The sequence below is a fragment of the Mustelus asterias genome, chromosome 8 (genome assembly GCF_964213995.1).
Source record: "Mustelus asterias chromosome 8, sMusAst1.hap1.1, whole genome shotgun sequence".
NCBI lineage: Eukaryota > Metazoa > Chordata > Chondrichthyes > Carcharhiniformes > Triakidae > Mustelus > Mustelus asterias.
The window spans coordinates 56,767,555-56,794,758 of NC_135808.1; the positions used below are offsets into that span (position 1 = coordinate 56,767,555).

General features: G+C 41.1%; 1 protein-coding gene across 12 annotated transcripts in view; it reads left to right on the plus strand.

Moving 5' to 3' along the window:
- The window catches only part of rasal2 (RAS protein activator like 2), a 365,152-nt gene that overhangs the window by 156,517 nt on the left and 181,431 nt on the right, over positions 1-27,204 (plus strand). For 6 of the 12 annotated variants that reach the window (XM_078218016.1, XM_078218018.1, XM_078218021.1 and 3 more), the window contains exons 2-3: positions 1,276-1,400; positions 10,881-11,007. In XM_078218016.1, coding sequence (XP_078074142.1) covers positions 1,276-1,400; positions 10,881-11,007 — 252 coding nt within the window. Of the gene's footprint in view, positions 1-1,137; positions 1,170-1,275; positions 1,401-10,880; positions 11,008-27,204 lie in introns of those variants that run through there. The other 6 variants (XM_078218017.1, XM_078218020.1, XM_078218024.1 and 3 more) reach the window with 2 other exon arrangements.

Sequence of the window (27,204 nt, forward strand, 5' to 3'; positions counted from 1 at the left end):
TTTGAACTTGCTTAGCTGTACGTCATTGCCTGGAGGGTTATTCCAAATATTTATCAGCTTTTCAGTATTAAAAAAGAAGTCTATATATTTATAAATAATATTATATATTTATCAAGTAACTTGATTTTGAAATTACTGCTCGCAAATTTAAACAAATGCAGAGGACACTCAGGAGAGCTCATACCTCTGCCATGCTATCTTAACTCACCATTTTATAATTGTGTAGCTCTTTGTTTAAGTAATTTCCTTGCCTGGTTCATGCTGTATGACTACTAAGCTGAAAAAAGAGGTCTCTATTAAGTGCTTCTATCTCACCGGGGGCTTCAAACCAACCCACATCCCAAGCTTGAATCTTTGAATCCCTACGATACAAAAAGAGGCCATTCGGCCCATCGAGCCTGCACCAACAACAATCCCACCCTACTCCCGTAACCCCACATATTTACCATGCCAATCCCCCCAAAACTAGGGTCAATTTAGCATAGCCAATCAACCTAACCCGCACATCTTTGGTGTGTGGGAGGAAACCGGAGCACCCAGAGGAAACCCATGCAGACAGAGGGAGAACGTGCAAACTCCACACAGACAGTGGTCCAAGCCAAGAATCAAACCCAGGCCCCTGGCGCTGTGAGGCAGCAATGCGAACCATTGTGCCATCGTGTCGCTTGCTTTGAAAGCTCTGCTCACACTGTAACAGATGTCAGAAATTTCACCCCAGTAGTTGAGACAATCCATAACATTTTAAAAGAAATCAGTTTGCCCTATCTCCCAATGTTTATGGATCCTTCAAAAGATTTCATGATCCAGATGCATCTTTGGTAAACAGTAACCTTGAGCCATACCATATCCCTGTACCAAATTTCGTTGAAATCCATCCATTATTTTTTGAGATATATTGTTTACAGTTAAATAGACTGACAAATGGATGAAAACATGACGTCTGTCCACCCTCAGTGGCAGAGATAATTAATGCCCTATGGTCTTGATTTACCCTGAAGCAATATATATATACAGTTGAATATTTTATGCACCTTGATCGGGTGCCTTCTTAACAGCAAAATTTGACTTTCTCTCATCTCTCCTTGCAGCTTGCACTCTTGCATTGCTGAAGATTGATATTCTGAAGCTGAAGAGATAGAAAATAAAAGATTCAAAAATATTTCCAATGGGTTAGGAAAATAGGCAAAATTATCAGACTAATTGTGGATTGTATTTGGCATTTTTGAAGTTTTCAGAGTTTAATATTTGATCTTTTTTTTGTATTTTCATTTGCAGATGTGAAAGGTCCCCCAACACACAGACTGTCATGTGGCCAGTCCCCATACACAGAAACAACCTGGGATCAGAAATATTGCATGCTGACTGACAGCCAGATGATCCTTCTGAACAAGGAAGAGGAGGTGGGATTGAGTTAATACACCCATAATAACAGTCATTATGTATACATTGCTGATATTTGCAGAAGATGAGCAAAATAATGTTTGCTTGTGGACGGAGAGCCTCCACTTTTCAATGTACACTGTTCCAGAAAAGGTTGAATCTGGCGGAATATGGCCAAACTGCTTTTAATGACAGATTTTTGAAGCAATACATTTGCATCAGCTGACCCTTTTCCCACTCCTTCACTGCAAATCCATTCCATCTCCATCCAACCAGAACACAACTCTTTAATCTGAAACACTTTTCAAACCTTTACGTTTTGAGACAGACACTAGAAAATAAATGAGGCAGGATGATGATTAATGATAGTCCTTGATTAAGAAGTGGAGTGTGTGCGATATTATTTGCTAGATTCTTGCCCTTCAAATAAATTGGGTATTCACGAAGAATCATGTGTGGAGGATGTGAGCAAATACTCATTATTGCATTTTACTGACTAATACTTAAAAATAATTAATTGGTATAAGTGAAAATTATTTAGTTTGGGACTCCTCGCTTTGAATTACAGAAGTCTGCATTGAATGGTTGGAGAAGTCCATTTTGCGCAACCTCAGTATAATTGATCATAGAGTGGCAGTAATACCCATGCACTCGCATTTTGAATCGTGTCGTTCGAGTGGAACGGCAAGTTTAAGATCACTTGTTTCACTGCAATGAAGCTGAATGAAGAGGTCTGTTTTTCGAGATAAGACTTCTGAATTGATCAGTCAGCTTTTATCACGAGTGTTGAAATTCATTTTCGACCTTTAGAGTTAGTGCACTGATACAACCTGATATCCTTTTTGAAATAACTTTAGACAGCGTTTCTGATGATGTGAGTTTGTTATCCTTGGTTGCAGGCATTAATCAATAAATAAATTTGAGTCGACCATTCGCTAAATAGTTATTGTTATGCACGATATTCAGTGGGGAAAAACAATTAGAATTTTCCTTGCTGATCTGCAGAATTCAATGTATTAATACTCAGTTTCCACCGATGCACAGCTCAGGTGCTTCTCAAAATTGATATGTGCCATATCACTATACAAAGTGAGCATGTAGTATGTAAATTATTCACTGAATGAACCTAATTGGAGAACCGCGACAGAGGATGAGATGTGCAAAAAAAGCCACGATGATTGTCAGTGATGTTGAAGTTCCTGGCGATGTGTGAAGGAAGGTCAAACCAGAATTTAACCTGCTCGTGTTATAGCATAACACTGCAGCACATTTATATTAAGCTCTCCCATCCCTCCTGTGTTTACCTGAGCAGTTCCATCTGAAGTGCTCTTACGAGATTTTAGTAGACTATATGTATGGGAAAATCATGACCATGGCCACTGCTTTTGAGAGTATTCACAGCTTCTTGGAGGTGGAGAGGTCTCTTTGTATTTATGGGGAATTGTAAGGTGACATGCAAACGACTGATGGTGATGAGTTGCAGATATTATTGTTTGCATATTTTGGTCATGCTGAAAGATGTCAGAGCTGACGAAGGATCATCTAGCCTCTCTATTCTCTCCCCACAGATACTGTCAGACCTGCTGAGATTTTTCAGCATTTTCTGTTTTTGGGGGGTAGTGGTTAAGCTTCAAAAGGTCATATATGTGATGAAAATTAATATTCACTTCAGAAGACATGGGTTAAATGAGTTCAGCCAGGTGGAGAAAAAGGTGAAAAGCATCTCCTATCTGACATGTTTAATGAACAAAGAAAATTGCAGCACAGGAACAGGCACTTCGGCCCTCCAAGCCTGCACCGACCATGCTGCCCGACTGAATAAAACCCCCTACCCTTCCGGGGACCATATCCTTCTATTCCCATCCTATTCATGTATTTGTCCAGAGGCCCCTTAAAACTCACTATCGTATCTGCTTCCACTACCTCCCCCGGCAGCGAGTTCCAGGCACCCTCCACCCTCTGGGTAAAAACATTTGCCTCGTACATCTCCATTAAACCTTGCCCCTCGCACCTTAGTAATTGACTCTTCCACTCTGGGAAAAAGCTTCTGACTATCCACTCTGTCCATGCTCCTCATAATCTTGTTGACTTCTATCAGGTCGTCCCTCAAACTCCGTTGTTCCAGTGAGAACAAACCAAATTTGTCCAACCTCTCCTCATAGCTAATGCCCTCCATACCAGGCAACATCCTGATAAATCTTTTCTGTACCCTCTCCAAAGCCTCCACATCCTTCTGGTAGTGTGGTAACCAGAATTGAACACTATATTCCAAGTGTGGCCTAACTAAGGTTCTATAAAGCTGCAACATGACTTGCCAATTTTTAAACTCAATGCCCCGGCCGATGAAGGCAAGCATGCCGTATGCCGCCTTGACTACCTTCTCCACCTGCGTTGCCACTTTCAGTGACAACTAGTACCTGTACACCCACATCCCTCTGCCTATCAATAGTCTTAAGGGTTCTGCCATTTACTGTATATTTCCTATCTGCATTAGACCTTCCAAAATGCATCACCTCACATTTGTCCAGATTAAACTCCATTTGCCATCTCTCTGCCCAAGCCTCCAACCGATCTATATCCTGCTGTATCCTCTGATGGTCCTCATCGCTATCCGCAAATCCACCAACCTTTGTGTCGTCTGCAAACTTACTAATCAATCCAGTTACATTTTCCTCCAAATTATTTATATATATTACAAACAGCAAAGGTCCCAGCACTGATCCCTGAGGAACGGCACTTGTCACAGCCCTCCATTCAGAAACGCACCCTTCCACTGCTACCCTCTGTCTTCTATGACCGAGCCAATTCTGTATCCACCTTGCCAGCTCACCTCTGATCCCATGCAACTTCACCTTCTGCACCAGTCTGCCATGAGGGACCTTGTCAAAGGCCTTGTTGAAATTCATGTAGACAACATCCACTGCCCTACCCTCATCAATCATCTTTGTCACTTCCCCGAAAAACTCGATCAAGTTAGTGAGACATGACCTCCCCTTCACAAAACCATGTTGCCTCTTGCTAATACTTCCAATTATTTCCAAATGGGAGTAAATCCTGTCTCAAAGAATCCTCTCCAATAATTTCCCTACCACTGACGAAAGGCTCACCGGCCTGTAATTACCTGGATTATCCTTGCTACCCTTCTTAAACAAAGGAACAACATTGGCTATTTTCCAATCCTCTGGGACCTCCCCTGTACAGTAAGAAGTCTCACAATACCAGGTTAAAGTCCAACAGGTTTATTTGGTAGCAGAAGCTTTCAGAGCACTGCCCCTTCATCAGGTGAGTGGGAGTTGTGTTCACAAACAGGGCATATATAGACACAAACTCAATTTACAAGATAATGATTGCAATGTGAGTCTTTACAGGTAATCAAGTCTTAAAGGTACAGACAATGTGAGTGGAGAGAGGGTTAAGTACAGGTTAAAGAGATGTGTATTGTCTCCAGCCAGGACAGTTAGTGAGATTTTGTAGCCCAAGGCAAGTCGTGGGGGTTATAGTTAGTGTGACATGAACCTAAGATCCTGGTTGAGGCCATCCTCATGTGTGCGGAACTTGGCTATCAGTTTCTGCTCAGCGATTCTGCGTTGTCGTGAAGACCGCCTTGGAGAACACTTACCCGAAGATCAGAGGCTGAATGCCCATGACTGCTGAAGTGTTCCCCACCAGGAAGAGAACACTCCTGCCTGGTGATTGTCGAGCGGTGTTCATTTATCCTTTGTCGTAGCATCTGCATGGTCTCGCCCATGTACCATGCCTCGGGACATCCTTTCCTGCAGCGTATCAGGTAGACAACGTTGGCCGAGTTGCAAGAGTATGTACCGTGTACCTGGTGGATGGTGTTCTCACGTGAGATGATGGCATCCGTGTCGATGATCTTGTACATCTTGCAAGGTTGCTGTGGCAGGGTTGTGTGGTGTCGTGGTCACTGTTCTCTTGAAGGCTGGGTAGTTTGTTGCGGACAATGGTCTGTTTGAGGTTGTGCTGTTGTTTGAAGGCAAGAAGTGGGGGTATGTGGATGGCCTTGGCGAGATGTCGTCTTCATCGATGACATGTTGAAGGCTCCGGAGAAGATGCCGTAGCTTCTCCGCTCTGGGGAAGTACTGGATGACGAAGGGTACTCTGTCCGCTGTGTCCCGTATTTGTCTTCTGAGGAGGTTGGTGCGGTTTTTCACTGTGGCGAGTCGGAACTGTTGATCGATGAGTCAAGTGCCATATCCTGTTCTTAAGAGGGCATCTTTCAGTGTCTGGAGGTGTCTGTTGCGATCCTCCTCATCTGAGCAGATCCTGTGAATACGGAGGGCTTGTCCGTAGGGGATGGCTTCTTTAATGTGTTTAGGGTGGAAGCTGGAGAAGTGGAGCGTTGTGAGGTTATCTGTGGGCTTGCGGTACAGTGAAGTGCTGAGGTGACCGTCCTTAATGGAGATGTGTGTGTCCAAGAATGCAACCGATTCCGGAGAGTAGTCCATGGTGAGTCTGATGGTGGGATGGAACTTGTTGATGTCATCATATAGTTGTTTCACTGATTGTTCACCATAAGTCCAAAGGAAGAAAATGTCATCGATGTATCTAGTGTATAGCATCAGTTGAAGGTCCTGTGCGGTGAAGAGGTCTTGTTCGAACCTGTGCATGAAGATGTTGGCATATTGAGGTGCGAATTTGGTCCCCATGGCTGTTCCATGTGTCTGGATGAAGAACTGGTTGTTGAAGGTGAAGATGTTGTGGTCCAGGATGAAGCGGATGAGTTGTAAAATTGCATCTAGAGATTGGCAGTTGTCAGCGTTGAGTACTGAGGCAGTTGCAGCAATGCCGTCGTCGTGGGGGATGCTGGTATAGAGTGCGAGACATCCATTATGACGAGGAGTGCTCCTGGTTCAACTGTCCCATGTGTGCTGAGTTTCTGTAGAAACTCCGTGTCATGACATCATCATGACCTCCCCTGTAGCCAGTAAGGATACAAAGATTTCTCTCAAGGCCCCAGCAATTTCCTCCCTCTCAGTATTTTGGGATATATCCCATCTGGCCTGGGGGACTGCTCTACCTTAATGTTTCACAAGAACCCCAATATCTCCTCCTTTTTGATCTCAACATGAGTCAAACTATCTACACACCCATTCCCAGACTCATCATCCATCAAGTCCTCCTCTTTGGTGAATACTAACACAAAGTACTTGTTTAATACCTCGCCCATTTCCTCTGGCTCCATGCATAGATTCCCTCCCCTGTCTTTATATATGTATAAAAAGCCTTGGGATTTTCCTTAATCCTGCTGGCCAATGATTTTTCGTGATCTCTTTTAGCCCTCCTTACTCCTTGCTTAAGTTTCTTTCTACTTTCCTTGTATTCCACACTTGCTTCGTGTGTTCCCAGCCTCCTAGGCTTGACAAATGCTTCCTTTATCTCTTTAACTAGGATCACAATATCTCTCGTTATCCAAGGTTCGCAAAACTTGCCATACTTAACCTTTATCCTTACAGATTCTTTGTGTCCATTGAACAAAGAACTGCAGCCATTTATGTATCTATAAAATATCCATCAATAAGATATACAAATTTTCAATAGATATTTGCTAAGATACCACCTGATAAGGTTCAAGTGCACAGTATTACAATGAATATGGGCACAATTTAAAACTTTGCAAATGACACAAAACTTGGAAGTACCATGAACAGGAGGATACCAGTATTGAAGAGGACACGGACAGGCTGGTGGAATGGGCCAAAATGTGGCAGATAAAATTTAATGCAGAAAAGTGTGAAGTCATACGTTGTGGTTGGCAGAACAAGGAGAAGCAATATTAAGGGCACAATTCCAAATGTGGTGCAGGAAGAGAGAGACCTGGAGTATAGAGGTGCAAATTGTTGATGGTAACAGGGCCGTCAGGATAAGAAATTTGTTAAAAAGTCTCACAAGATCCAGGGTTTTATAAGTAGAGACATATGGTGCAAAAGCAAGGAATTTTTCATGAGCTTGTATAAAACGTAATTTGGCCTCCCCTGGATTAATGTTTCCAATTCTGGGTACTTCAGTAAGGTTGGAGAGGCTTTCGCGAGGTTGCAGAGAAGATTCAGGAGATTGGCTGCAGAAATGAGAAACATCAGTTATATGAAACTTTTTGGAGAAGCTGGGGTGCTTCTCCTTGGAGAAGAGAAGCATGAGAGAAGATTTGATATAAATGTTCAAAATCATGAAGGGTCTGGACAGAATATACAGAAAGACTGGTCCCACAGATGGAAAGGCTGTGAACCACAGGGCACAGATTTAAGATGATTCGCAAAAAAATCAATCATGATATAAGGGAAACGTTTTGTTTTAGTGCTGCAAGTGATCAGGATGCAATACGCTGGCAAGTTTGGTGGACATGATGTGGAGATGCCGGCGTTGGACTGGGGTAAACACAGTAGCAGTTTTAACAACACCAGGTTAAAGTCCAACAGGTTTATTTGGTAGCTAATGGTATTTGCTACCAAATAAACCTGTAAGTTTGGTGGAGGCAGATTCATTCATGGCTTTCAAAAAATAATTGAATGAGCACCTGAAGAGAAGAAATTTGCAGGGCTGCAGGTGTGTGCGACTTGCTGAGTAATTCTTAGAGGGATCGAGCACAGACATGATGGGCTGAATATTGGGATTCGTACTATCTTCACAACAGAAGCAGATGAAGTGTAGGTTACACTAAAAGATGAAAGAGAAGTTGCGGATAGGATAGTAATGGGATAGGGAAGATGTACTGAACAGATCAGCATTACAAAAATAGCTAATTCATTTGGTTTGGGTGAAATGCATCTCATGTTGCTAAGAGAAGCAAAGGTAGAAGGTGCAGAAGCATTAATTACACTCTTGTAATTCTTATTGGGTATGAAAGGTGTGTCGAAGGACTGGATGGTTGCTAATTTTATACACCTATTCAAGAAAATGGAGAGGGCTAAACATCTCGAGGCCAGTTAACCTAACAAGAACAGATCAAGAAGTTACTGTAAATTATGATGTGGAGCAAAATAAACTTTCATTTTGAAAATTAGTAATTCATTTATTAATTCATTAATCAAGGAGGGTCAGCATGTTAAAGGCAAGTCATGCCTGAGTAACTTGTTAAATTAGTTGTTGAGGTAACAGAGAAGGTTAATCAAGGTCATGCAATAAATATTGAATATGGGGACTTTACCAAGGCATTTGACCAATTTGCACCCAGGGAGTTTATTAAGCAGAGAGAAACCTATGGAATGAAAGGAAAATGACAGTAGGAATATGGCACTGACTGAGTGACAAGAAGCAAAGGTGGATATTTTTCAGAGTGGGAGTTGTGTTTCACAAATGCCAATTATAGGTCCATTATTCTTCTGTTTTTATAAACCAACTAGACTCGTGGGTTAAGGAGTAACATAATGACGCATCCATAGGATAAATTGATCAGTGAGCTAAGTAACAAATAGGTTACTTGGATCTATACTCAGGAAAAGAATATAAAGCCAAGGTATCATGCTGGAAATTTATAAGAAGTCTCACAACACCAGGTTAAAGTCCAACAGGTTTATTTGGTAGCAAATACCATAAGCTTTCGGAGCACTGCTCCTTCGTCGGATGGAGTGGAAATGTTACACCAATCCATTGAGGCCCCTCCCTGGGAGGAATGGGGGGGGGGGGGGGGGGCACTGCGCATGTGCCGATCTCTACTCTGACAGATCGCCGCATGGGCAGTGACCTGCTCAGCACAATGCTGCCAGCCTCTCGGGCGGGAGTAAGCCCCACCCACTACTTTCCAGGGTGAATCACGCTAGGGCTCTCTGCGATGCAGTGTCGGAGATTCATCCTGGAAGTAGGCTTAAAAAAACCAGTGGGATTTACTCCCTTTTCCTGCAAATTGGGGACTTAGAATTTTTTGGGGAGAATCCTGGCCACTATGTTTGCATGTTACAATTGCTGAACAAACTAGACTCCAACCAGCAAGCTGAATGCTCCAACAAAATGTGGAATGTTTACCCCTCGTGCCATTTGCTCATTCCTCAGTTGAAATTCTTACCTCAGTTTAAAAAATTCTTCAGGAGATTGGGTAATGTAGCTTGCACATTGTCCTTTTGCTTCTGACATTGGCTTTGAGTGGAGTTCAGATTAGGACAGTAAGGATTGACTATGAGCTAAATGAGATGAGTTGAGACATCTTGACTTTGCATCTGACCTGGGAGTCCCTCACTGTCCAAAATGGAAAACTTTCCAACACTAACATCTCTTGTTATAATGCCAGTGAAAGGTTGAGTGGATTTGTACCTCAGATTTCTCCTGAACTGCACTCGGATAGGAGAAAGTCACCAGGCAAATTGTCAGCCAACCACTTCTAATGATGACCTGAGACAAACAATTGATTTGAAGTTTCGGATTGTGTTAACTTCACCCTCTCGACCACAGATCATGCATGAGATGGGAAGCCTGGGGATTGACAGGGAACTTATATCCTTCAATTCCCCTGGCTTTCTTCTGTTACCCCTTTCAACATTTGTTTGAACGATGGTATGGGCGATGAACCATGGTATGGATTTAGTCCATTGTGATTTATTTGAAGGAAACCAACGTGTTAATTTTGCAATAAAGTAGGTCTGTAGTGACTGCTGCTTTACTTGCAGTTGTGGGGATGCAGGGATGAGAGCCACAAATATCTAAACCATGCCAGGGTGATGACAAATGTTGCAAGAATATTTTGGATGAAAGTCAAACATTTTATTCAGACTAATATTAACACATTCAGCGTTGCAGGCAAGAAGGACACAAGCATATGTGGCTGCCTAGATATCATCATATGGGGATAGAAGCCTACACAGACATTATTATACCAGCTTTTCTCCATGCTGTAAGCTTTTATGGTTCAACGAAGAACTGAGTAAATGCTCTACGTGATAGATTTGACAATTACCAAACTGCTGAGGAGTTCGCTTGTGAAAAATTGAGTCACTCTTGCATGCTGTTGAAAGTAACCAAATTGTAAATGACTTTTGGTGTCCCATGATCCTGTTCTGTTTTGTCAGTGATGCTGTAACGGTTTTAAGTATAGTGTGTTTTAAGTGTAGAGCTAATAGGGGAGATGGGTGAGGTTAGTCACTGTGAGACCCCACCCTTGTGACTAAGGATTTAACTGTTTAAAATCTAAATGTGAATCTGTTCGAGGCTGTGGCTAATCAAAACCAGAAGAGCTGACAAAATGTGAAAAGTGAAAAAATTGATTATTATGCTTTGAGGCAATGATGTGATGGGTCTGAACCTTCCAATTTCAGGTTTTCAGTATTTGAACATACATTGTACACCGGTTGCACATATTGGGTCCATTTGTATGGAAATTTGATTCTGGAGAGTTCATACAAATTGGGTTGCAGCAGTTTAAACAAATCTTTTTCATTCCTGTTAGGCAGCTTCAATACAAAGAAATGTGCCTCAAGTTTCTAATAATCATGGGTCTCATGTGAAGTTTTTCTTCTTGTTCTTGGAGTTGACTCATTCTCATTTTCATACAGGTGAATGTTGATGTATTGCAGGACCAGCAGATGGAATCCACAAAAGGACGAATGTTGCGACGCACAGTCAGTGTTCCATCTGAGGGACAGTTTCCAGACTATCAACAGGATGGAAACAATAAGCTGGGTGAGTTAAACTAGATTGTAATGGTGCTGATTGACAGGGTCTCTTTGGGAATTATATTCAAATCTGACTGCTGGAGTGTCTATCTTTTGGTCCCTTCTTGTGCTTGGTGAAAAGAAATGCAGAGTAAGCGGCAGAGGACAACTGACATTCCAACTCTTCAAGTAAGACTGCCACCTTCTGGTGGGTCTGAAAACTGATCTAACTCTGGGAACTGAAGCCTCTTATCCAAAATACAATTGGGCCATCTAGAGGTTGAACAATTTTATTCTGGCACTTTTCTCCCTAATAATTGTACGTTTGCTCTAATTAAACGGAAGGTGACAATTTGGTCTTTGAATCAAGCTGGGAATGAACGTGGCTTTCTTTGCTGGTACTTTATACAAAGTTGTTTTTCACAACAATGTCTTGAAACCATACCTGCACTGGCTATATGAGTGTCACATTGCCTTGTTAGGATGAGGGAAATTTTCATGTGAACACTGGTCATATGTATTTCTCGGCATTATCCTTTTTTTCGGAATGATGGGCGTGGAACACAAGACGGTAATTGTGAAGAGTGCAATTTATTTATTGGAAAAATAAATTCAATTGACGCTGATGCTGTGAATTTTTCATCATGGGAGATGTATCAAAGTAAATGGTATTTTAAAACCAGAATGGAGGAGTTTCATTCTATGTGGGTGAAACTTAAGATGTCTGGGAGCAAGATTCAAACAAAAATGGCCCGCTCCTTTGCATTTGACTTTGATGAGAGATTGGCAGGTTCGACATTCAGGACTGACTGTACTGTGCTACTCTGTATTTGTTACTGGTGGCATTCTGGAAATTTGAAGGTTGCCATCAGGCCTCAGTTCCTCTTCATTGTAAGGAAATTCTTTGCTTTTGTTTGCCACCTCTCTGGTAGCATGATTGGGATCACACTGCATTAATATTGTTGGGCATGTTATTCAGATCACATCTTGTGCCGACAAAGACGACCATATTCCAAACTGAACATACAATTCCTTTTGAACAAATCAACATTAGGTCATTGACTCACAATGTAAATTCATGTAAATTATTTTGCACCACAGAGTGACACAGAAGTAGCGTCAAAATTGTTTTTAGATAATTGGTAAAATCTCTGTTTATATGACTTTTTTGAGGGTTTACACTCCTTAGCTTGTTAGTTGTTGGAGAATACCTATTCCCACCTTCCTTGCTAAATTATATGGATGCTTGTTGCAATAATGTTCAAAATCAAGGAATCCTACAGCCTCAGGTGGCTATTGGCCATTTGGGCTTTAGAGCCCCTTTGAGTGAACTGTTGAGGGCCGCACACACAAATTGTGTTAACAGCTACCATTAAAATTTGTTATGATATTTATTATATGAAAAACCCTTTGTCATTTCTCCACTTGAAATAAAAACGACACCAGTTATCATGCTAATGACCATGATTCAGGTGTGACCAAAACTTCCCCCTTGCCATCAATCTTATTTTGCCATTATTAAAGCTGCAAAACCGACTAGTTGACAACTGCTGTAAAATCAAACATTTTTAAAAATTCATTTGTGGGACATGGGCATCGCTGGCTGGCCAGCACTTATTGCCCACCCCTGGTTGCCCTTGAGATGGTGGTGGTGGTGAGTTGCCTTCTTGAATCGCTGCAATCCATGTGCTGTGGGTTGACCCACAATGCCGTTAGGGAGGAAATTCCAGGATTTTGGACTGCGTAGGAACGGCGATATATTTCCAAGTCAGGACATTGAGTGGCTTGGAGGGGAACTTGCAGGTGGTAGTGTTCCCATGTATCTGCTACCCTTGTCCTTCTAGATGGAAGTGGTTGTGGGTTTGGAAGGTGCTGTCTAAGGATATAGAAAATGAAGCATATAAAATGTTAATACAGCATCATAAATGCATGTTGCCAGATGAATTAAAATATTTGATATAGACAGCAACTGGTAACTAGTCTACCTCTGCTATGTCGACTGAGCCGTTAAGGTAAATCTGTCTCATTGCTTTACATAAAGTCAGCAGGAATTGGGAGACGATCAGATCGTTGCTCACGATATGCTGTTTTCATTGCTCCTCTGTCTACGTTTTATTGCTCTCACATGGCATCGGCATTGTACTTGTATATTTCTCACAAAAAGCCAGCTTCCAGTTGCTGCTCATTGGCTTGCCTTGGACTACCTTTTGTGGGCATTTGTTAAATCACTATAAAGATAAAAGTAGATAATTTGATTTCCTTTCCTCTCAAAGTTTCCAATCCTTGCTCTTCAGAACATTAAAAAGTCTGTACAGAATATAGGGGTCGTTAGACCCCATGCTGAGAACCATTCTGCAGGCCGGATAGAGTCAATTCACCGCCAGCTGCAGTTTTACCTACACCCACTTTAAACTGAGGTCCTGTTTGCTCTCCTGGATTGATGTAAAAAGCTGAGCACCATATGAAGAAGAGCAAGCAAGTTTTAATGATAGTCAACATTTATCCCTCAACTAACAACTCAAAAAAAGCATGAAGGCCTATTATTTATTTCATTGCTGTATTTATGACCCATTGTTGGTCCCAAATTCACTGCTGCATTTCCCGACCATGACTGAACTTCAAATGTGCTTAATGGATTGTAAAGTGCTATGTAATGAAGCCATGGAAAAGGTGATATAAATGCTGCCGCTTTCATTTAGTTTGTGATGCCCTCTAGTTCATGAATTGCTTGTGATTTTTCCCACTTAATTTCCACTTCAGAAACAATCACATGTGGACAGTTAAGGCTGCTTTTCAAATATGTTTCATTTTTCTTTTCACTGTACCCCACCATCCTCTCTCCACCTCCTCCTAAGCTGTGATATTGCCAAGCAAGTTCGTGTAAATCTCCCACCTCCTTCCTCCCTACATAGCTCCAATGCACTTGATTACTTTCTTCTCTGCAATTCCTGCTTTGTGAAATAGCAATGCAAGAAATTTCTTTTCAGCCCTTGCTTTTCCTATGTTTAAAACTTGGGTGCTGAATGCTGACAAATGCAGACAATAGGATTTTCCAAAAATATGTTGACCAATGAGCACTTTTCAGATTAGATTCTGATTTTTAATTTCCCACTACATGTCATATTTATAACTGTGATGTGGAGATGCCGGCTGGGGTAAGCACAGTAAGAAGTCTCACAACACCAGGTTTAACCTGATATTTATAACTAGTGGATCTGAGGTAAATGACTGCAGAAATTATTCCAGAAATCTGTTGTTATTTGTAGAACTTAGCAAAGTATCTCAATTTTGTAATGATATGAATAAGAATGATCTGGAGCAGATCTGTCCATGTCTTGAACAGACATAGGTTTGTGACAATTTGAAAATGCGTACTGAGAAAAAGGAATTCGTGTCATGGTCTCCTTTGTACATCAAATTGAGTAAGAGCGAATCTGTTAGCCAATGTATTGGTATCCGAAGTTTGTCATCTGTCTTCTCTGGAGGCGACATCTGAGATGTATAGCTGTTGTATTATAAAATCTCTTTGTGTTTTGACACACTGCCAAATTATCAGTTGACTGGAGTTATCCCCTTTGCACTACTGGCATTGCAAATCCCGAGAAAAGTGTCTGTTACCAGAAGCCAACTGCTTGCCTCAACATCCTTTGTGGTTATCCAGTTCCGTCACGTGACTGGTGCCTTCCTCTTCTCTGTCTTGTTGTTCTGGACATAATGCACTGTTTTGAGTTGCTCCAGTTTTGTTTTGTTGCGTTTATTTTGTAAAATCATTTGACGAGGGACTCCAGGTTGAAGTGAAAGATGTGCTTGGTGACTTTTGACCGCTGAAGATAATCGTGTTTTAAAACTCATGCTATTACAGTGCACTTCTGTCTTCTGTTCAGTCAGGTGAGAATTATAGAATCACAGAAGCATTATTTGCTGAGGCTGATTCCTTTTTATCTTTAGAGAGAAAATTGTGAAATGTTACTGCCCCAACCTGTAGCCAGAATTGGTAGAAAAACAAGAGTAGGTTCCTCTGACTGGATGTACAGAAATTATTCTTGCTATAAAGAATTCACTCTTTTGTTTTAGTTTGAAGTCTAAATTCAAACAGAAGAGATGAAACAAACAAATGGAAATACATAGCATGTCATTCACAGCAATTGGAAATGTGTAACATGTTCGTCAGCATCAGGAACAGAAAATCTATTCATCTAAGAATTTCTGGCATAGCCCACAAACACCTGGTGAAATGCTGACATTTGATTTGTTGTATTATTGTCACAAGTATTAGTATACAGTGAAGAGTATTGTTTCTTGTGCGCTATACAAACAGAGCAGACTGTGCATAGAGAAGGAAAGGAGAGAGTGCAGAATGTAGTGCTACAGTCATAACTAAGGTGTTGAGAAAGATCAACTTAATGCGAGGTAGGTCCATTCAAAAGTCTGATGGCAGCAGGGAAGTAGGTGTTTTTGAGTCGGTTGGTATGTGTCCTCAGACTACAGTATTTTTTTCCTGATGGAAGAAGGTGGAAGAGAGTATGTCCTTGTGCATGGCGTCCTTTATCATGCTGGCTGCTTTTCCGAGGCAGAAGGAAGTGTAGACAGTATCACTGGATGGGAGGCTGGTTTGAGTGATGAACAGGGCTTCGTTCACGACCCTTTGTAGTTTATTGCCTTGGACAGAGCAGGCACCATACCAAGCTGTGATACAACCGGAAAGAATGCTTTCTACGGTGCATCTGTAAAAGTTGGTGAGAGTCATAGCGGACATGCCAAATTTCCTTAGTCTCCTGAGTAGAGACGTTGGTGGTCTTTCTTAACTATAGTGTCTGCATGGAGGGACCAGGACAGGTTGTTGGTGATTCGGACACCTAAAAACTTGAAGCTCTCGATCATTTCTACTTCATCCGCATTGATGTAGACGGGCATGTCCTCCACTACGCTTCCTGAGGTCGATGACTATCTTCTTTATTAGCTAACATTGAGGGAGAGATTATTGTTGACGCACTAATTCACCAGATTCTCTATCTCTTTACTGTGTCTTGTCATTGTTTGAGATCTGGCCCACAATGGTGATGTCAGCAAATTTTTATTTGTCCATTCAGCAAACTTGAATGTCGAGTTGGAGGGGAATTTGGCCACACAGTCAGAGGAGTATAAGGAGTATTGGAGCTGAAGACACAGCCTTGTGGAGCAACGGTGTTGAGGATGATGGTGGGGGAGATGTTGCCTATCCTTACTGACTGCATTCTGTGGGTTAGGATCTCTGCAGATCATTGGAGTTAAATTGGTCATTTAACAACAGTGTGTACAAATAAAAATTGTAATCCAATCTGTTTGACAATCGCATTTCATGCGGTAGTTGGCCTTGTCGTCCTTATTGGTGCTATATGCTGTTCAGCTTGTGCACATCAATCTGAGTTACACCGGGACTGAGTTGACCATGAACTGAAAAGAAAGAAACTGTTTGAATTTATATCATGCATTTGATGTCCTTTAGACACAACAGACAATAATTGTTTATTGAAGTCTTGTCACTGGTTTTCAATAGGCAAAAATGAGGTTTAGTTAGATGCAAAATGTCTACATTTCTTCCATTAAGAAGAATTTCCAAGAACCAGTGCAAGGTAACATTGGAGAAGAAGGTCGCATGATGGTAGAGAACAAATTTTTGCCCACAGACTTGCCTCCTTGTCTTGTGTTATTTGGCTCTGCCACCTTCCTGTTCAGTGGCAAGCAGAAAATTCGTCATTGAAACGACTGAATCCAAGAGAGTATTCACCCAGGTTGCACTAGTGCATATCAGAGAAGTTTCTTTGAAAAGGACAGGGAGTAAGTTCAATCCGGAGACAAGTGCAAGAGTGAAGCAATATCAGGAGAATTTAATGAGAAAATTTCATATTTGAGATGCAGGCAAGAATATTGTCCCTCGTAATTCCTTAACTGGAGTCTCACTTGTTCTTCATCACTGTCTCTTAAATGTGCTACATCATTTCTTGGCCAAGTAGATGAGCAGATACTTTTGTCAGATGGTTTCTATTGTTCATTTGTTGCTTATTCATGAGTTGGAAATTGATTGTTTTCTCTCCCAGATTTGTTCATACTTTTTCCCTTGGAGAGTTAGTTTAATTAGACTGATTATTGATATCATGGAGATAAATGTGCTTCTTTGGAAATGGCACGGTCTTGATACATGCCAATAGATTGAACCATGAAGGTTACTTATGTTACTAGCTCTTCATCAGGTGACATTAAATTTTTAACCGTCCACAAAATGTCCTGAGCTGCATTGATGACTCATTGAATCGATTAACTGTGTGCGGTAAAGGACTGAACTGTGTAGATCAAGGCATCCAAGAATCAAGCCTTCAGGGGTGTTGTAATTCACTGCATTATCCCTTGGCTCGGGACAAAGAGAAATAAGCTCGGATTCCCATTTGTGACAATAGTGGTTATTGCTGTTGCACCATTCTTACAATTTCTGTTTCATGGGAAATATGCATGATTTATTTCAAGCGCAGTTGAACTACTGGATGACATGGGCTGTTAATAGATTTGTGCCTCTTATGTTAAAGTTGAAAGCAGCGAGAATATTGGGGCAAATGTGTGAATGGTGCCATAGCTGTTCTCATAAAGACATGATGGGTTCGTCATTTAGATAGCAATAACCCTGTGCAGTGCTTCATGGCTATTTTTCCCTGTGGAAAACAGAGTTGACTTGTGACAAGGTAGGATGGACTTAATACTTGAAATCAGAAATTTGGATCAGAGTGTAGGTGTTTGCTGCTGAACAGATGGAAGCATCAAGTTTCCATTGTGCATTGAAACTTTGTGATAAACAAGCTATTTATATGAATGTCCCACAGCAGTGAAATATCTGAGCAAGTGGGCGAATGGAATGCTGCAGTCATGCACTGGTGTTTATGAAGTGACCTTCCAAGAATGGAGTGGGTTTTGGTTACATTTGGCCAATTGTGTGAATTAAGTGCCGCCTACTAAGGAGGCTGTTGGAACAGACAGCCGAAGTGACTCCCTTTGAAAACTTCTGGAACATGTTCTCAAGGCAGCCGCACAAGTGTTGGTCCGATTTGTGTCAGAAGTGCTGCACTGCCCTTCAATCCTGGATTGTTTGACAGTGCATTTTTTGCAGCGATATATGATCGACTGCATGAGGATATAGTGCTTCTTATTCACCATAAGTAGTCTCACAACAGCAAGTTAAAGTCCAACAGGTTTATTTGGTAGCACGAGCTTTTGGAGCGTTGCGCCTTCATCAGGTGAGTGAAGAGTTCAGTTCACAAACGGCATATATAGACACACACTCAATTTATGGTAAGATAATGGTTGGAATGCGAGTCTTAACAGGTAATCAAGTCTTTACAGATGCAGACAATGTGAGTGGAGAGAGGGTTAAGCATAGGTTAAAGAGGTGTGAATTGTCTCCAGCCAGGACGGTTAGTGAGATTTTGCAAACCCAGACAAGTCGTGGGGGATACAGATAGTATGACATGAACCCAAGATCCCGGTTGAGGCTGTCTTCATGTGTGCGGAACTTGGCTATTCACCAACTGGGTAGTGACTTGTGTTAACTTGCGCAAGGAAGGACATGGCAAGATGTGATGTACTTGCATGATATTCAAGAAATTGGTATGAAACTGGGAAGTGAATCAGGGCCATCTATTTTGGTAAGATTTTTCCACGTACCCCATATCCCAAGCTACTAAAGAAGGGAACCAATTGTTGTGTCATAGCAGAGTTATCCTTTTCTTAAGTAATGGCAGTGATATTTATACATTCCCAAATGCCTTGATTCTGAAGATGGTGCTGTATTTGTTTGAAAATTTTCAAGTGTGATTTTTCCTTTCCAAAGCACCTCACTCTTGAATATTTTTACAGCTGCATAGAAAGGAAGCAAAGTTAGGCAATTCTCTTCTGTAATGTTTTCCTGTCAAAGATTACATCAGTTTGCTCCATGTTGTGACATTTTTCATTTTCAATTAAATACTCAATTGTTTTATCAAAGTTACGATTGCATCTTCATCTTTTATCTATTCAGGCAATGTATTCCAGATCGTAGCTCACTGCATCAGAACATTTCCCCCTTTATTCTTTTGCAATTATCTTTAATCATTGTCCTCTCGTTATCTACTCACTTGCCAGTGAAGACAGTTCCTCCCCATTTGAGCTATGAAAAACTATCACTATTAAATGTCCCTTTAAATGTCCTTGCTCTGTGGAGAACAATGCCAGTGCCATCCTTTCCATGGAACTGAAGTCTCTCTTCCCTTGTACCATTTGAGTAAATCTCTGCACCCTTCAGAGAGGCCACCACTAGCTTCTGTTAAGGTGCTGTCAAAGGAGGATTGGCGAATTGCAGTGCATCTTGTAGATGGTACAGATTGATGCCAATGTGTGCCAGTCAGTGGTGGGGGGAATGAATGTTTTAGGTGGTAGATGTGGAGTCTATCAAAGAAGCTGCTAACAAATTTATTGATTTTTAAATTATTTTAAGGGCTGTGGGCTTCGCTGGCCATGCCAATACGTAATAGCCCTCAAGAAGGTGGTGGTGAACTGCAGTCTTTGTGGTGTAGGTACACCCATACTGCTGTTCAGGAGGGAGTTCCAAGTTTTAGACCGAGTGACAAGTGACGGAATGGTGATAGATTTCCAAGTCAGGATTGTATGTGGCTTGGTAAGATGGCATTTCCTGGTAGTGGTATCTGCTCCCCATGTCTTTATAGATGAGATTGGTCGTGTGTTTGGAAAGTGCTGTTGAAGGAGCCTTGGTGGGTTCCCGCAGTGCATCTTGTAAATTATACAGAGTGCTGCCACTGTGCATCGATGGTGGAGAGAGTGAATGTTTAAGATGGGGTGCTGATCAAGTGACTGCTTTGTCCTGAACTACTTCATTGTTGTTGGAGCTGCATTTATCCAGGCAAGTGGGAGAGTATTCCATCACACTCCTGACTTGTGCCTTGTAGATGGTGGACAGGCTTTGGGGAGTCATGAGTTACTTGTCACAGGATTCTGAACCTCCGATCTACTCTTATAGCCACAGTAGTTATCGGGTTAGTCCAGTTCAGTTTCTAATCAATGATAATCACCAGGGTGTCGATAGTGAGGGATTCAGCGATGGTAATACCTTTGAATGTCAAGGGGCAACGGTTAGATGCTCTCTTTTTGGAGATGGTTATTTCCTGGCACTTGTGTGGCAAGAATGTTACTTGCCACTTGTCAGCCCAAGTCTGGATATTGTCCAGCCCTTGCTGCATTTGGACATGGGGAGTATCTGAGGAGCCGCAAATGGTGCTGAACATTGTGCTGAACATCCCACTTCTGAACTTCGGATAGAAGATACGTGGTTGGGACCAAAACGTTATTTATTAATTATGAGGTACTTTAAATACCATTTGAAAGTCTGGATATGCAACATGAATTGCATTGTCCTCATCAACCATCTCTCTTGTAGCAAAGAACTCAGTCAGATCTACTTTGTCTTTAACAAGTCTGTGGCCTGGATTTTTGTGCAGACAGAGAGGCACTCTGCTGGTGGAAAAATGCCGACAGATACCAGAACCTGGAGTCAGTTCCCTGATCACGGTCTCCACTATTTTTGTGAAACCTAGGAAAATAGGATGGGGTCCTAATTTGCACATCTGTGGTTCACGGAGGCAGCTGTCCATGTAAATCCATACTTGCCTTTACTTGTGGGATTTTGATGAGGTAGATGCTTAAAATCGGAAGCATGCAAATTAGGCCTGTGGGTGTAATTAGGTAGGTTCGTGAAAGCTGAAGTGTGCAGATTAGACCTGGGGGTCAGATTAGGAGTGGGTCGGAACCTTTTGGATTCATTTTGATAGCCAGAGTACCATTGGATATGGTCCTGAGACAGCTTTGGGAAAGGTAAGGCATCCCTTTGGGTGAGGGCAGGTACCCTTAGGGACGACAAAAGCAGCGCAGTGGGCTGGGAGAGTCACCCCCAATCTCTCTGCTTTTCAATTCAAATTTGCTAGAAATGAACTCTAGTGCTTTTTGCTCTTTTTGTGGTTGCATTACTACTTTGAATGACAATGTGAAACTGTACCTTCAGATTCTTTTGCACCTTGACTGAGTTTAGTCTCTTGCTTTCCAAGTATTATAAATTATGGATGAAACATAGCTGCTCCCATCTGATTATTTATGTGATATTAACTTGTTTGCACTGGTTGCAAGTATTTTAACTCAAATTTGTTCTGAGGCCTCCTTTCCTTTAAAACTATAAATTTTTAAAGAGTAAATGCAGGAAGGATGTTCCCGATGGCAGGGGAGTCCAGAACCAGGGGTCACAGTCTGAGGATACAGAGTAGACCATTTAGGATTGAGATGAAGAGGAATTTCTTCACCCTGAAAGTGGTGAGCCTGTGGAATTCTCAACCACAGAAGGCCAAAATATTGCATGTTTGCAAGAATGAGTGGCTCTTGGGGTTAAAGAGATCAAAGGATATTGGGCGGGAAATGGGAACAGGTTCCTGAGTTGGATGATCAGTCATGATCATAATGAATAGCGGAGCAGGCTCAAAAGGGTGAATGGCCTATTCCTGTTTCTATTTTCTGTTTCTGCAACATGCTTTGGTGGATCTCACTGAAAATAACATTCTTTTTTAGTATCATAATCTCACTCCTAACAATGCAATGATATTCATACACTATTATGTGCAGAATTAATCTCTTACTGTGGTTTAATTGGTTATACTGGAAGTAGTGCTGCAGACTGCACAGGAGAAATGAAAGAAGAACTTGCATTTGTCTAACGCCAAAATACTTTACACGACTACTTTGGAAAAATGTTCAGCACAGCAAAGTTTGACCAATAGCGATAAGATGAATGGCCACTTAATCTGTTATTGGTTGTGCAAGTATTTTGACTTGAGGAGACCTTCTTCCCCATGGTGCTGTGGGACTTTTAGTGTCCATGTAGATGGGCCTCAGTTTAAAATCTGAACTCAAAAAGATTCAGAGTGCTACCGAATCAAGCTCACATTGTCGAGTGCTTGAGTTTAAATTATTTGTTTAATTGTTCTGCCCTGTAACTATCTTATAAGCTTCTGATTAATGAAGACTTCTTGTTAAACAACAAACATCCAATAATTAATCCTTGTTGACCCCCAACACAAAATATCAGTGTTTGAGAAATACGTCTAATATTGGCAAGCATTGGAAATGCTGATTGAGGTATTTAGCGACAATGTGGTTTCTGTTGGTGTAAATAAGCCATATTGTCAAACTGTTGGAACATGATGCAGTGAATTTAGTCTTTGCACAGATTTGAATCAATTTAATTTTTAAAAAATGTACTATTTCACGGGAAGTGGGCGTCACTGGCTTGGCCAGCATTTATTGCCCATTCCTTTGCGAAGATGGTGGTGAGCTGCTGCCTTGAACCTCAGCGGTCCATGCTGGATGTTTTCACCATTGACCCATGCGTAAACTCTCAGTTATGACAATACTATGTATATTTATTCTGCCTGCCAGGTAAACTGTCATGTATTTTACATGTGCAGCCACTTCTCAGTGGCTAGCCTTCTGTTATACTGAGGAAAATACAATTTTTCAGGAGTTGGCCATTCATCTGCTTCAGCCTGTTCTGCTTTTGATAAGGTCACGGCTGATCTGATTGTGGCCTCAACTCCATTTTCCTGTCTATTCCCTTTAACCTTTGATTCCCTGTTAATTAAGAATCTATCTCATTCAACTTTAAGAATATTCAATGACCCAATTTCCCCTTTTGTTTGGAAGGAGAGTTCTATGAATTAACAACTGCTGGAGAGAAGAAAAATTCTCCTCATCTCCATTTTAAATGAGAGAGCCCATATTTTTAATGTGTCCTTGAGTTCTAGTCTCTCTCTCAAGGATAAACATCTTATCTTGTCAGTATCCACCTTGTCAAGTCCCCTCAGGATCTTAAGATAATAAGATCACTGATTCTTCTAAATTTGAAGGAATGCAGGCACATCTGTTCAATCTTGGTTCATAAGATAGCCTCGTCATTCTAAGAATTGGACAAGTGAACCGTTTCTGCACTGCTTCTAATGCAATTAAATCCTTTCTTGAATCAGGAAACCAAAACTTTACACAGTACTTAGGCGCAGGGAGGTGGTGGCATAGTGGTATTCTCACTGGACGAGTACTCCAGAGACCTGGGATAATGTTCTGGGAACCTGGGTTTGAATCTCAGCACGGCAGATGGAATTTGAGTTCAATAAAAATCTGGAATTAAAAGTCTAATGATGACCATGAAACCCTTATCGATTGTCATTAAAAATCCACCTGGTTCATTAATGTACTTTCAGGAAAGAAATCTGGCATCTGTCACCTCGGCACTGACAGATTGGCGCGTGCGCAGTGTCCTGCTCAGTGCTATGCTGCCAGCCTCTCCAGCGGGAATAGGCCCTGCCCCCTGATTTTTAATGGTATTCACGCCAGTGCACTCTGCAGTGTGGGAGATTCATTTTGAAACTCCACTGAAAAAAACCAGGGGCATTTTTTAATGCAAATTCGACACTTGGAAATCTTTGGGAAAATCCCACCCCCTGTTTTCTCGAAGGAATTAGATATAGCTCTTGGCGAAGGGGATTGAAAGATATGGGAGGAAAGCGGGATCAGGCTGTTGAGTTGGATGATCAGCCATGATCATAATGAATGGTGAGCAGGGTTGAATGGCCGACTCCTGCTCCTATTTTCTATGTTCTATGAACTAGACTGAAGAATTTGAGAAATTACATACAAGTTGAAACCTTGTTTCATGTTTGTGCTTGTTGGAATCAGATTTTGGGAGCCAAATCTCAGCATTTGCACAACTCAATCCAGCTTGCTGACACAGGCAACAAATTTGTGCAGTCAAGAAAAGCGAGGTTCACAGATGGGATCGAGGACCAGACTTAGCTGTGAAAATCTCATTGTTGCCAATTTTGCGGAATCCAAATTAAACAACAACGAGCACCAGAATGATTATTGCTCGTTAAATTTAATTTTGGGCTGATCTGAAGGAAATTGAGGTGAATATTCAGTTTGTTTCTTTGTCTCACCTCCAATTTAATATTTTGTTTCTTTTGACTAAAGCAGCATGTTAGATTAGCAAACCCACAGTAAGATGCCAGAACTGATGAATCCAGTGAGTTTTGGAAGAAATATTAAATCTGATTCATGATCCCTTGGCTTAAAATTCTCTGACCTGTCTGTAAAAATTGGTGAATTAGTCGTTTTATATTGGCAACTTAAATGAAGCTTGGTTCATTTAGTTCAGGTGATAATGATTTTGAGAATTTACCTTGGAAGGTTATCTGTGAGCAGTAGAAATGGAATCAAGAGACTAATCTGAGAATCAGGCTCATCTGAGAATAGAAAAATATATAAGTAGGTGGCATAATCTACCACAAATGATCTGGGTTTGTAGTTCAGATATTGAATGATGCTGTCAGCCTAAGGTATGGTTTACACTTTTTGCAGTGCCATGCATTTGATTTGATTCCAGTGACGAGACACTTTTCATCAAGTCATCTGGTTGTGTTGGCAGATGTAGCAGTCATAGTCTGTGTTTCTTATTTTCTTGAATCAGTTTTATAAATCACAGCTTCAAATATAAGAAATTTTGGCCAGAGTCTCTTCACTGATATCTAATGAGGTTTGTTTGCTCTTGTTGATTGACTCTGTTGCCTGGTCTCCTTTGCACAAAGAAAAGCCTTTGCCATGAGACGGAGCTTTGAACTTGGCTAACTGTCATCTCATGGGACATGTTTGCCATTGAACACAGCATTAAATAGCAGGACTGGGCTGGCAACTCCTCATTTGGGCTTCAGAGGAAACTTGGTCTATATGCTGATACACACTTCAAATATAAATACTTCATATTACATTCTCCTTCCAAAGTATTTGCAATTCAAGATGTGAATTGAAATGCAGGGTTACAAAGTTGGAACAAAGTGAGTGAACCGTTGCTATTGATTTGATTTATTCTGTTCCTTGTTTTGGATGGATTCTCTAAATAGCTGCGGAGGCCTCCTTATCGCTGTGATGTCTTAGTTTTTAGGAAATGTTTTGGTGTTTTTTTCAGCAAATGTTTTGGTCTGTTTTCAACAAAAGAAACATATTTATTGAACATAAGAAATAGGAACAAGACTTTTGGCTTCTTAAGCTTCCTCCACAATACAATGAGATCATGTCTGATCTGATTGTGGCTTTAACTCCATTTTCCTGTCTGTTCCCCATAATCCTCGAATCCCTTGTCGATAAAAAATCTGTCTAATTCAGCCTTGAATATATTATTTGACCTAGTATCCACTGCTCTGTGGGATAATGAATTCCAAAGATTAAAGACCCTCTTGAGGAATGAAATTCCTCCTCATCTCCATCTTAAATGGAAGTCCCACTATTTTGAAAATGTTCCCCCTAGTTCTAGATCCCTCCATGAGGGACAACATCCCTCAGCATCTACCCTATCAAGCCCCTCAGAACCTTAGATGTTTTAATAAGACCAGCTCTCGTTTTTCTAAATTCCAATGAGTATAGACCTAATTGACTTAACCTTTCCTTGAAATGCAACTTCCTTCATCCTGGGAATCAACCTAGTTAACCTTCTTGGAACTGCCTTCGTAAATAAGGAGACCAAAACTGTATACAAGTGCAGTCTCACCAATGGCCTGTACAGTTGTACCCAGACTTCTGTACTTCATCCTCCTTGCAAGAAAGGCCAACATTTGCGGTGGGTGGGAGCTACTATAAGTGGGAAGTTACATTTTTCTTTTATATTTTTGACCTAATTTTGTTTTAAAAATTATTTCATTTATCAAAGTTGCGATTTGGAACTGTAAATTACTTCAAATGATTTGACATGAGGGTACAATGTTTTAATTTTTTTTGATCCAGAAGGCCTTTCAGAATCTAACGACTCTAGTTTGAACATTGATTCCTGTGGGAACCAATTTTTCATGTCAAATCATTTTACTTAAACGAGTGATTTTCAGGATCACAGACAACTTTAAATGTAGACTTATTGTATGAGGACACTCAGATCCTTTTGTATCACAACATTTTACAGTTTCTTTTGATTTTAAACAATATTCTGCCTTTCTATTCTCCCTAACAATGTGACAACTTTGCATTTTCCCACATTATACTCTAGCTGCCAAATCTTTGTCCACTCACATACCTATTTATCCCTTTGCAGACTCCTCATGTCCTCACAACTTACTCTTGTGGATATCTTTACGTCATCAGCAAATTTAGCAACAATACCTTCAGCCCCTTCATCCAAGTCATGCTGTCAAAGTTTCTTGTCTTAGAGTCATAAAGATAAATGTGTTGAATTTCATAGGGACAACAACTTATTTTGCATCTGGGAAAGGTGCTGTTTTGGAGATTTGCTGAAGACTTGATAGTCCGAATGGTTTCCTTCTGCGCTGTAGGGATCCTATGCTTCTCTGCTTCTTCTTTTACAAATCACTTTAAATCTTTGCCTTCTCGTTCTTATTCTAGATCCTTTTATGAGTGGGAACAGTTTCTCCCTATCTACTCTGTGCAGCCCCTTCGCGTTTTTGAACATCTTTATCAAATCTCCTCTTGGACTTCTTGTCTCCTAGGAGAACAGTCCCACCCTCTCCAATCTATCCTCATAACTGAAGGTTCTCATCCCGGGAATCATTCATGGAGCAGACTCAATGGGTTGAATGGTCTCCTTCTGCTCTTACATCTTATTCTTGTAAAACTCCTGCACTCGTTCCAGTGCGTTCACATCCTTCCTACAGTGTGCCACCCAGAACTGGACGCAATATTCCAGCTGAGGTCTGAGTTCAGTATAACTTCCTTGCTCTTGTGCTCTACGCCCTTATTAATAAAGCCCAGAATACTATATGCTTTGTTAATTACTCTGTCCATCTGTCCTGTCATCTTCAATGATCCACCACGCAGATACATCCAGGTAACTGCTCTTGCACCACCTTAAGAATTTTGCCCTTTACTTTGTTGTCCCTCCATGTTTTTCCAACCAAAATGCATCACCTTACACTTCTCCAAATTGAACTTCATCTGCCACTCCACCAACTTGTCTTTGTTCTTTTGAAGTTCTACATTATCCTCTTCATAGTTTACAATCATTCGATGTTTTGGATATCCGCTTTGCTTTGAAATTGTCCCCTGCATACCAAATCCAGATCATTAAAATCTATCAGGAAAAGCAAGGGTCCCAATACCGACCCCTGGGGAGCAC